Source organism: Eremomyces bilateralis (assembly GCF_010015585.1).
Source record: "Eremomyces bilateralis CBS 781.70 unplaced genomic scaffold P152scaffold_17, whole genome shotgun sequence".
Lineage (NCBI taxonomy): Eukaryota > Fungi > Ascomycota > Dothideomycetes > Eremomycetales > Eremomycetaceae > Eremomyces > Eremomyces bilateralis.
This window is the reverse complement of record NW_022985083.1, coordinates 160,162-171,730: the sequence shown is the minus strand read 5'-3', so window position 1 is coordinate 171,730 and position 11,569 is coordinate 160,162. Positions and strand designations below refer to the sequence as shown.

The 11,569-nt window shown below is 50.7% G+C and overlaps 4 protein-coding genes across 4 annotated transcripts; 1 reads left to right on the top strand and 3 right to left on the bottom strand.

The window, feature by feature from the left end:
- Window positions 1–214: 214 nt before the first annotated feature.
- Window positions 215–3,552, bottom strand: P152DRAFT_89640 (uncharacterized protein). Its single transcript, XM_033683331.1, has one exon. It carries the CDS (start codon window positions 3,180–3,182, stop codon window positions 294–296), a length of 2,889 nt encoding a protein of 962 aa, XP_033532212.1. The 5' UTR covers window positions 3,183–3,552; the 3' UTR covers window positions 215–293.
- A 552-nt stretch (window positions 3,553–4,104) lies between these two features.
- P152DRAFT_460279 (uncharacterized protein) lies at window positions 4,105–4,816 on the top strand. The gene has a single exon (XM_033679863.1). The coding sequence runs from the start codon at window positions 4,181–4,183 to the stop codon at window positions 4,424–4,426; it is 246 nt and encodes an 81-aa protein (XP_033532211.1). The 5' UTR covers window positions 4,105–4,180; the 3' UTR covers window positions 4,427–4,816.
- Window positions 4,817–6,246: 1,430 nt separating this feature from the next.
- P152DRAFT_450952 (uncharacterized protein) lies at window positions 6,247–7,700 on the bottom strand (the record flags this gene model as incomplete). Its single annotated transcript, XM_033678197.1, has 4 exons — window positions 6,247–6,667; window positions 6,716–7,058; window positions 7,117–7,187; window positions 7,237–7,700. The coding sequence occupies 4 exons, from the start codon at window positions 7,698–7,700 to the stop codon at window positions 6,247–6,249; spliced, it is 1,299 nt and encodes a 432-aa protein (XP_033532210.1).
- Window positions 7,701–10,734: 3,034 nt separating this feature from the next.
- On the bottom strand, window positions 10,735–11,463 carry P152DRAFT_460273 (uncharacterized protein). Its single transcript, XM_033679862.1, has one exon. It carries the CDS (start codon window positions 11,287–11,289, stop codon window positions 10,945–10,947), a length of 345 nt encoding a protein of 114 aa, XP_033532209.1. The 5' UTR covers window positions 11,290–11,463; the 3' UTR covers window positions 10,735–10,944.
- Window positions 11,464–11,569: the final 106 nt, after the last annotated feature.

Genomic DNA, 11,569 nt, shown 5'->3' with positions numbered 1-11,569 from the left:
CCCGCTAACCGCCCAAATTGCATGGGTTGCCAGTCACATTGTTTAACTGGATGCCCCGCGCTGACAGGATATTCAGACTGGAGTCACACATCGATAGATACGAAAACGCGGTTCGATGAATGCACTGAAGTCTAGTAATTTATATTACAAAGATTCGAAGGTCATCGACAGACCCATCAGTGATATATATAGACCAGACTCTCATAAACAAGGAACTCTGAGCCGTAGATTGAAGAACAACTAAGGGAAATAATGGATATCATGTGCCTTCTAGTAACACCTCTGACCGCGATTCAGTCAATGACCCGTCCAATAAAGAACTCTAGCCCAGCAAGCCCCTTTTCACCACGCTCATGTGAAATATACAGCCCATGCCCACCGCTAGGCTCCACTAACACCTGCGCTCCGGTTTCCAGAAATTCTGTAGTGGAAATGAACTGGAAGCTAACAGTGACTGACGTATCACGGCTTCCACTGCCTCTAGGCTCACCTGTATCCCCTTCTTCGTCCTCAAAACCAAAGTTCCATCCATCATCTACTCCATCTTTGCCCTCCGCTATATTCCCCAGGCGACCCCCATCTTCGTTTGACGGGTTGTGATCAACCTCCATGACCTTTGCGCTAGCTCTAACGCTGCCAACATAAACCAGCACCATTGAACCTATTTGAAGCTCGCTGACTCCTGTACGTGAGCTGACTTGGCCACTGTTGTCGAATTGAGCTTGGAAGCGGCGCCGTGCTCTCAATTGACGCATGGCACCGGCATTCACCATAACCATGCCTTTGCGGACTCTGCCTGCATCCTCACCATCGAGTGAGATGACGCCGATAGTTCCGACTGTGCCTGTCTGAAGAGTCTGCACTGGAAGCCGAAGGTTCCGAATACTTACGACCCTGAAAGGACGCCAAGTGGTCTTCGCCAACGATGTTCCACGGCGCTGTGGCAGTGGCTCGATGCTCTTCTTGTCAAGAGCGCCAGGGTAAGACCGTGAGGTGACTAGGTGCGTTCCAGGAGACAGATACTGCGCATGAATGCTCTTGGTCTGATGGTGTGCACGATGTCCAAGCGATCCGGGCGTGCTGTCAGGTTCGCTGCTGTTGTCATCTCCAGACTCGGCATCACTTTCGGATATAGAAACGCTGCCTTTTGTCATATACGGACCGAGCAACAGCGTCTCTCCGACACTGATGCTGCCATGATTGAGAAGTCCGCTCAATATTTTAAGGGATCCTGACGAGGCACTGATCGGAAGTGGGCCAGGAGAGGCGATCGCTCGCCATGGATAGATATCCTCCACCCTAAATAGAGTATTCAAGGAGTCAGTGCGGTCTCCTACGGTATCAATTTGGTGATCAGCCGTGATTGGAGTTGGGAGCTCATGTAGTACGGCGTGCAGTGCCTTGATACCTCGTCCATTGACCGCACTTGATAGGACAATAGGGACAATTGATGTAGGATCTTGTGCGAGAGGAGCCAATTTGGATCGGATCGGTTCAAGATCGGAAGCAGCAATTGTAGCTAGATCAGGTGGTGCAGCTGTTTCTGCACTTTGTATCATCTCCGGCTTGCGTCCAGCAGCTTTGATTGCGGTCAAAATCGTCGACAATGTTTGGCGTAGGCCCGATTTCGAGGCAACGTCCAGTTTGGTGATGATCACTACCAGTGGCAGCCCGATGCGGAGGCAGAGGTCTAGATGTGCACGAGAGAGATCAACACCTGCTGCACCAGGGCCTAGTATTTCTTGAGAAGCAGGTGTGGCCCCAATCAAGCCAGAGGTATCTTCCGCATTATCCGCAGGGATACAAACCAGCGTCCAGTGTGGTTGCCAGCCGATGAGTCCCCTCAGAAGGGTCCGACGGTACCGTGGATGGCCTGCAGAGTCAGAGAGCAGCAAGAGTCTCCCCGAATGCGAGGCAGCATGAACGTCAACCCAAGACTCGACATGGTCAACAGAGCGATTGATGATGTGTGATTGTCCAGTCGCAGGATCGTCACGGTACCCAATGAGTTCTTGGGTCAGAGAGCTGGTCATCCCAGACTCAATCTCATGACGATGCTTAAGGAGGCTGAGTCGGCTCTTTCCCCGTCCGTTGTCTAGAGTTCCCGTCGTGAGAGTCCCGAGTAGGCTGGATTTTCCAGAAGGAGTAGCACCGACAAAACATACTCGCACTTGCGTTGCCAGGGACTGCTGTCCAACCGGACTAGATATGCTGACTTCATCTCGCGTAGGCCCTAGCCCCGGGGCAATAGGATAAATGTCTGGTCCAATACCACCAGTGTCATGCTCTTTTCGACTAGAATTGATCCCAGCATCATATAATTTAGGTTTAACGAATGCTTCGGCAACCCAAAGTTGACCGGATTTCAGCACCCTTGTTGGCTGCTCAGCCCCCGTATCGTCATCCTCATACCACTGGCATTCACCAACAGGAAGTTTCCGCAGAACGTCGACAATGCATCCCAGCGATGCAGCCATGGCTCGAAGGTTGTCTAAACTCTCTTGCATCTCGTCGTCCGCGAGTCCAACTAGGGTTCCGTCGTCCGCGACCCCAATTTCATACAACGCACCCCTGCTTTCCTCAAGGCCAGGCAGAAGTCGGCCAACTTGGACAGGTCGGGATGTCAATCCGGAGGATTCATTTGGAAATGCAGGGATAATAGATTCATGACGTCCGCCTCCCTGGCTGGGGGCTGATTGCTGGAGTCGCCAGAGAAGCTGAGTGGTCAGCTGCTCAAGGCGGTGCTGGCGCGTCTGGTTAGAAGAAGCCAGAGATGGTGTCTTGGTGACAATAGAATCTGATACAGAACGGTTGCTGCCCGGGCCATGGCTAGGGGAGGACACCATTGTCTCTGCATCTCCTGGAGTCTTCCCGGGACGACTAGAGCGGTTGGAACCCGCTAGTTTCCATTTGGTCGAGGCGGAGCGGAAGGATCGGCGTGGACGAAGGAGTAAATGCAATTTGTACTCTGTTGGACCCTCCTGGGGCTCGGCTTCCAGCTTGGTGACTGATGCTCCATGGCCGCCAGATTCGAGCAGACTGAGTGGGCTGTTGTCCAATCCCAAGGCCGGTGCTGTAGAAGTTCCTGGTATAGCACTCTGTTTCGGAGTCACTGCTGTAGGTGTCGACCACGGCGAGGAAACCCGTGGAGGGTCGGGGTCGAAGGTAAATATTGACGCCATATCTAGAGACGTGCCAACCAGGTATCTCCGACTGGTGTGACATTCAAGTCAGAAGTAGGGTTTTCAACACTATCAATGTAATCGCGGTAACAGTGATATGTCTATTGATCGTGTGTTGGTATGAGCAAGGCGTGTTCGAAATAACTGGGACAGTAATTGGATCATCTTGCTGGTTTATGGAGGGTATCTCCCTGCTTAATGCTGAGCCCTCGACTGAGGTAAAACGAGCTTCTTAGAGCCCGGTGATTATTGATTGAAAGCCATGATTACAATGTCATCATGAGAATAGGCTGAGCATCACAACTTTGCTGGATAGTTTATGTCTGGATGTGGACACCGACCGAGGAATTGAGTCTGATGGAGTGATGATGTCGAGTTCGTGAGTCAGCACTCAGCACTCAGTCATAGCCATAGGGAAGCTTAGATTGCTTCCTGCACCCGCTCGGGGGCCAACCTCGGTCGGCCTACGTGGGGACAGTCGTAGGGAAGTAAGCACGTGATGTGGATTGTCAAGATCTGATACGGTGATACCTTTGATATTGCTGCCTTCATGCCTAAGTCTGGAGGCTGAGGGTCCTTCTGGGGACGAAATTGAGTTACGTTTCTTGGCATTCCCCCAACCATTACCACCATCACTACCATCACAGGCAGGCCCAATTCGCTCAAAAACAGCGTAATATCAAAAAGTATACTCTTTCCTTAACTAGGCGACTACTAGAGGTCTATTTTGGTGAATTCTCCGCTGCGTTCTGGTTGTAATTCAATTTCGTCCCCTGTCCCTGGGGTGTCTGGGTGTGGGTACTGGTACTCATCTAAGGCATCGATATCAGGATGTTGGCAGTCTGGGCACGTGATCATCCTCTATGAACGCAGCTTCTGTATTAAAATTTAAAACAAGAGCTTGAACTTCTGGTCAAAGGATCAATCGTCTACCTGCATGTTCCTTGTTAACAATTCAGCTCTGCAATCTAATATAATATAACAATCCGTATTTCTCAATGCATGGAAAAGTCGTCAATAATCGACCCCTTACCATCTCCATTGGTTCACGTCCACAGCAACTCAAGCGAGCCAGTGACCAGCATTCCAGCAATCTTACTTTGGGTCACGTCCCGGGTTACACAAATTGCGCGGACGCGCTAGAAGGAAGACAAATGAAGGTCGAAGCTTCGATGATTGACCGAGCGATGGGTCGATGGTGGATCAGGATGAAACTCATCGTGTGCCAACGCAATATATATTAAACGGCTGTCAGTTCCTTCTTGTCGTTCTTGATATGTGGGCAAATATCATGCAATGGACGCGAGGACTACAGGGCAGACGTCGCGTCGCCATGTGAGGTATGGATCGATGCGCCACGGACCGTTTTAATATGCCACGATGGCTAGGACCACTAGATGCATGTCTGATAGCTGCCTCTTCAGACTGCGATGTCAGTCAACGAAAAAGAGGAGGAACAGCTTCAAGTTCCAACACTACCACATGCCTGTACCTAGGATCCCACTTGTATATCACTCCACCAACATTCAGCTTCCCATTATAGCAGCCCTGAGGACGTGACAGTCTCCAACCAGCACTGGAACCAAAGTTACCTCGAAGCATCTCGCGCCGAAGAAACTATTGTATCTCATGCGTCATGGTTTGTGATTCGCATGACCTGTCGGCTATGACCTGTGGGCTGTGAGCCACCTGCTGGAGGAATTTATGACTTCCACCAATCACCGATCCCGATCCGTGCAACATCTGCACGGCTACTCGGCCCCCGAACAATTGTTTGTTCAACAACAAATCACAATTTCTACAAAAAGTTACCAGGACGGACACTAGCGTGGATGGTCGAGCCCCGATATCTAACCTCGCTCTTCCGATTGTCTGGGTCCCTCGGAGTTGGTCGTGACTCGTGGTGTGGTGGGCCGTGGACGGTGTTGCCAACAAGTGACTTGACAGTCGACAGCTCGTTACGGTGAGCTGGCGGCCCATCCCTGGCAGTGTCCAGTAAGCAGTAAGGCTGAAGGCACGGCCAAACTCCTGGATGAAGTTGGACACATAGCCTGCTTCTATTTCGGCTGTTCCTCATGGATGGTCGGAATTCCGGGGGGTACACGCCTTCGGAAGACGCAGTCGAATGGATAATGTGCCAGCGGCGAAGAGCCGACCGCCGAAAGGGTTTCCGGGCAACCTTAGGCGACCTTTTCCTGATTCCATCATCAAACCCCATGAACGCTGCAATACCTAATATCGGATGCATGCTAGGGACAACTAGACAGCTAGAACCCCTCCCGTAGCCGCGGTCCTTCCCTGTACTCCAGGCTTTCCTTGCATCCAGGTGCGGCAAATGACCTATCAAGAGCCAATGCGACCAAATTGCCAACATCTTAGAAGATCGCCCATCACTAACTTAGGCAGCGGTACTAGTTAGGTATAATTTCATTTGATGTTTGACTAAATCCAACATCAAAGGTCGGTGTCTTCTATTCTCTGACTCCGCCGCATCTCTATGATTCCGAGCATATGACTCGTGTCTGCGCGGCGCACGCTGACATCCACAAATGTATCCGAGGCATCCGATGATTCCTTTTGTTCAAGAAATATCAACTATAGTACATGGCTTGTGGCTGTCATATCATACCAAAACGCCGGAAAAATGCAGCTCCTGTTCGTAGGTACATCCCCCATAGAATATCAAGAAGCCGACCCAATCATCTCTCGGCTGTATACCGCTCTAGCTCATTGATAGCACGTATCCCCAAACCAAACGCGCTCAGACGCCGAGCCCATGTCATGTTCTTTCCTTAAATGTCCATCGCAAATACCATCCAAATGCAGGCCAATAAACTCAAATAAGTGTCATGATGGTTGTCGTAGAGCAAACAGGTGGATGGTGGAGATCATGATACCTCTGCGGTTGGCGCAAGTGTATTTGCCGCCGTTCTGCTGTGCCGCAGGACATATGCATCGCTCCGAATCCAGCAGCACCGCGCCGCAGGGCTCTCGCAACATTTCCAACTCCTCGGAAATCTCAGCGCTGTCGAAATTTCGATTTATCGAATCGAGGGTCCCCTCCTCAGTCCTCGTCGATCTCCGACCCGCTTTTTTGCCTCCGCTTGCATTTCTCGTTGGCCATGTGCCCGTTCCGAGCGGTCGTCCTCGTAAACTCCGCGCCGCATCGCGGGCAATTCGATTTCGATGCTGTGCCGGATTTTTCTCGCTGATGGCGGAGGAGGTTGCTGAAGGTGGAAAATTGGCGCCCATTGCAGCCGTGGTCCCAGCACTGCGGTTTGGGACGTGAGTGGAGGATGCGGACGGGCTCGTCACTGCTCGCCGCTGAAGAAGTGGTGTGCTCGCCTGTGCTCGCCATGTAGGATGCCGGGATGGAGGTTTGGGTTCCTGGATGGATCACGCTGTGGGGGGAATAGAATGATGGTGCGGTCGGAAGGGCTTCATAGCCCGATGGATAGTTTGCTGCTGCGTATCCATTTGAAGATCTATCTTTTGTTAGCAAAATCCATTTAGGTCTCGCATAAATGACTTACCCAGCCATTGCTGTCCCGTAAGAAGTCGGCTCGGGAACTTGACTGGCAAGGTTAGAATATGCGGGATGCGGAGAAACAGCAGGATGAACAGGTTGCGCATAGCCCAAAGTTGAGTAACCGGCCGGTGGAGAGGGGTGGGCGGTTTGGTAAGGGCTTGTTATTGCAGAGTGATAAGATTGGGACCGTTCTCTCGTTGACATAGTTCTTGGGTCTGGAGAGCCTGGGTTGCTAGCAGTCATGGGGGGAGTAGCTGCGTATGCAGATGTAATGGGAGCGGACGCATGGCTTGCTGAAGATAATGTCCGATTCTGGTCTGCTGCCGAGTAGTGTCCACTAAGATAGTCTGCTTAGTGTTAGCATCTACACACCAGCTCTCGGCTCCCCCAATGCGAATCACTTACGATGAGATTGGTAGTTTGATGTGTATGGATCCATTTGGTCGAAGCTTGTTGGAAGAATAAAGCCCAATGCGCTGTGAGAGGTTAGCACAACCCCTAATTTCTTTAAAGAGGTACACTGACCTCATCGCTTGTGCATCCGCAGACTGTTGAGTCAAGAGATCCTGTGCCGCAACAGACCGAACCCCGAAATGGTGAACAAGTGGGTCCGAGGGAAGCGTAGAAGCGTCAACGTTTGAGGTCTCCGAGCATGAAGAAGTGAAAATCCCTTCGTCGAAGTTTGCAAACGGAGTCGTCGATTCTAAAGAGCACTGTTCTAGTGCAGAATGGCCGGTCTGATTCCTCGATGGGATGGAACGGAAAGATTCGGTGGCGGACGAGTCGTTGGCCGCGTTCCAAAGTGCTTCCCTGACTCTTTCTGATATCAATCTGGTCTGATGTGGCCGCGTTCGCGCTACTCGCCGAACTCTAGCTTGACCACCTTGCGCGCCTCGAGCAACCAGGGTCGGTAGTATTGATGTGTGGTTTCCTCCTGATGAACTGATTGAGAGTGAGCTTGCAAATTGTTTAGACGGCCGCGACGTCATTATGGAAAAAGTTGATAACGGGAAACGACGCATTTAGGGACTTGAAGACTCGAAGGACTTGGAATTTGGAGGGTGGAGGGAGAGTGGGGAGAGGTGGATGATGTGGGGAATGGAGGGAAGAAGGGAGGGAGAGGAAGAAAGCGTTTCCTTACGCTATGATGTTATTTGATAACGAGCAGGGAGAGGTGGAGGGGTAACGACACCGTTATACAGACAGGGTATGCTAGATTGGGATATCGTGCAGTCGACTCTTTGAGACAAGGAAAAGAAGATAATAACTGAGACTTGGAGCAAGATTAAGGTGAACAGATATCGTCTGTGTCGTGGCTACACTATGCCCGGCGACGGGAAGCTAGGCATGATATAAAATTTCGAGGAGCCAACAGTGATTCGACATTCTGGGTGCCATTTGGCCTTTGGGACTCCAGAGAGGACTTGTGAGCCCAGGAACAGCCCACATCCTCATTCCTGGGAAGTGAGGCTTGGTGCTTTTGGGGGGTGCTTTGAAGGATCGACCCCCTGGTCGTGACCGGTCTGTCAGTGGTCCTGGCGGCCGTTATTTTTTAGCAGTTCGAAGTGTTGAGCACAGATACTCACTATCCCAAGGATAGATTTAGTTTCATCCGCCTGCGGGTGGGCCCTGCATTGGCAGTTGTGAATTCAAGATTGTCCAGGCTAGCGGGTTGATGTTGGTTACAAGGCTATGTTGCAACGCGAAGAATGGTGACAGTCGAAAATATGTTAGGCTTTGGTGGACGGGAGCCCAGGGATTTCACTGCAAGGACAGGTGCTTGTTCTTCAAGGACTTGAACTTTTGAAGACATTGCCATATCCGTGACTATACTCAAACGGGAAATTGTCCCCATAAGGGAGAAGGAAGTAGGTCTGATATGGCCCAGCGCGGAGATCGTGAGAAATTGGACCATTCATGTCACTCATCGTGACAGTTGTCCCGTTCCGCTCCGCTAAATTGTGTATCCATGTTGTTCATAATGGCAGTGCCGACCTTGTTGGACAGGTCGATGAAAAGCCAGGATGAGTGGATGACGCCAAACCGAGTCGAACACCGTGCCGCAAACCGAGCCACGATACGCATCAACCGCCATCTCCCTGTCCATCTCCTTGCCCGTAAGGCCGCGGGCCGCAGAGAGAAGCGAGACGATCAGAAGAGGTGTGCGTGCAGTTGTGCACTGTGTTTTTGTGCAGGCCGGCGAGTGAGTTGGAGTGGAGATTGGATACACCGGGATACTACGTACTGTACTGTAGGACTAAGATCGGGTGGAAGTGGATGCGCAGTCCATGGCCGCGGGTGGAGTTAGCCGGTAGTGGAGGGAGAATCGGTATATTAGCGCATTTTGAAATCCTCCTCTCACGGCGAAGGATTGCAACGCCACCAACACATTACTAGTATTAGTAGAATGTTTCATTTATCATGACTTGTTCAGTCCTTAATGATGGTGACGTTTATGAGAAATCAGAAATGTATTCCGTTCATAATTATGGGCGATTATTGGAGCCTTGCAGCCGATACGCTAAGGCTGCGGGAACGGTTACCTACATGTATCAACTAGTCACGCCGACATCAGATATCAGAAAGATAAACGGCCAACAATACTTTGTATAGACAACACACTACGGTAATGGTTATCAGGCTATGTGACTGCCGATTCTTCTTCAACCTGTCCTATTCCAGGTTCCAACAATGATCTGCTGCATGCCAAGTACCAACCGTCAGACAAGCATATCCCCGGCTACAAGACACACCAGATCATCCCGCTCCAAGGGGCTGCGCCACGCCTTTGAAGTCGTACATGCCCGATTTAGAACTACTACCGCAGGACCGCTGCTATCGCCCGCAATTAATGCTGAATGCTTGTCTGAACTACTTTATGATGCATCTCGAAACGTGGTCCGTCCCGCAGTTTCTTATTTTGGGAATATTAGCGTGGAATTGGCGAACGGCTGCTTAAGTGCTTAATGACCTACAGCGCCGTTATCAACCGTAGGTCCGCAGCCCTAAGGAGGTCAGCGTGGTGCCCCTGTCACCGTTTCAATGCGGACGCTGCAAATGCAGCATAATCTTCCGAGATTGGGCATGTGGAGGATTTTCGACTATCATGCTTTTCCGAATTCAGACGAGTGTATCCGAATTCCAAACACCAGAGGCAGAGACACACCCTCTTGTGTGAGCCCACCTTGTCGGGAGTTCCCTGCCCACCCATCATCGTAGTGCGAGGTCCAGTGGACGTCAAGTGGAAACGAGGTCAGGATATTCGACCTTTGGGCCTTGACACTTCATCACCCGAGTGGAATGTGGATCACGAATGATGATCCTTTGAATTTGAATTTGATATTGATTCCAGATTCCCCCCCTCCAAACTAACCCCTAATAGGCTAAGTTAACTAGTCCATAACTAACTAGTTACTCCAATCTCTATAGTTACTCCATAAACGATGAAATATGAATAGCTAATCTACCTCTAGATCAAACGTTCTTGGCAGATTCGCAGGAGATCGCTCGTGTACATGGTATCTGTACCTGTGGGCGATCAATGCTACTTTTTGTTTGACCAATAATATTTGGACCAGATGGTACCACTCAGTAACCAACAAAAAAAGTTGAGTCTAGTTGGCTGCTTTCAGATTTAATTGCCCGAGTCGACGCCGGATATGCGAGACGTCATTCCACCATGGCTAATCTTGAAGCAATATCAATACAGACGGCAGCGAACCCTAATAAGATCTTGTCAGGAGATACACTGGTCGTTGAAACAAAGCAACAACATCAATTGTTGGACCCCGTTCGTCGATGGCGAATCGAAGATCGTCGCTTATATTGATCGTACCTCCTTACGTCACTTGCGTGATAGGGCAAGCCGCCTCCTCCGAAGTGGTTCAAGCGGAAATGCCGAAACAGAGCCTCATCCTTTGTCTAGGGACCGATTCCGTCCACCTGACATTTCCGCTGACCACCATTGGGAGTACGGAATTAGAAGCTGAAAGGCCCCGAGCCGAAACCTCCTGCGGTCCTGCGAAATGGGGGCATGGGATGACCTGATCCGTGGAGTTGGGTGGGATTCAATAAATGTCCGATTCTGGTATGCGTCATATGTATACCGACATATCAATCAGTGACTAGATTAATTGCTCAGCTGTCCGTAGAGGGATGGAATAGAGTTGGATATCTGAACCTGGGATAGTTGAATAGCTGGAGCTTCTGCCCAGTCACAACGCTCTCCAAGTCTCATCCCAACGAGTCACCCCCCCTACCCGTTCCTGAACCCCACTCGGGAGCCTCCCAAGTCCCAGCATCATGAATCATCCCATGCAGATGCAAGTGTGGCTCGCAGAATGAGGTCTGGGGAGTGGGGACACAGTAGCCGAGCACAGCAGCGTACACCCTATGTACCAGTCCGGTCGACCAGCCCATTGACCCGTTCACATCGGTATATCGGCATTTGAGATGGTTCAGCTTGTTCCATGTTCCTCGAACATAGTGACCTGTTTCGACCTTCTCCTTCATCCTTGGACAACCTCCGCTGTTTGATGCTAAAATAAAAAGAGATAGCCATATCCTAGCCTCGTGCATCGTGACCTGCGACACTTCTATTCTTCACCCCTAGCCAATGTACGAGTCGAAATAGCCGCAGGCGTACTGTCCGCAGTAGATCACGCTAGGTAGGTACGTATGTATTCGGGACACTGAACGCCAATTAGAGGGAAATTGTCGAATTGCAGGGAATATTATATCTGGCCCCAGCCTTTCCTTTTAAGGATCTGTTCAAGGGTGTGGAAGGCTGTGGCGCCACTATATTCGTGGGGCAAGGGGGCCCATTATCCCTGGTTCCATGTCCACAATTTGATAGGTA

Bases quoted from the DNA above. Each gene is read 5' to 3' on its own strand.
- P152DRAFT_89640 (XM_033683331.1), bottom strand. From the start codon at position 3,182: ATGGCGTCAATATTTACCTTCGACCCCGACCCTCCACGGGTTTCCTCG.
- P152DRAFT_460279 (XM_033679863.1), top strand. From the start codon at position 4,181: ATGCATGGAAAAGTCGTCAATAATCGACCCCTTACCATCTCCATTGGT.
- P152DRAFT_460273 (XM_033679862.1), bottom strand. From the start codon at position 11,289: ATGCACGAGGCTAGGATATGGCTATCTCTTTTTATTTTAGCATCAAAC.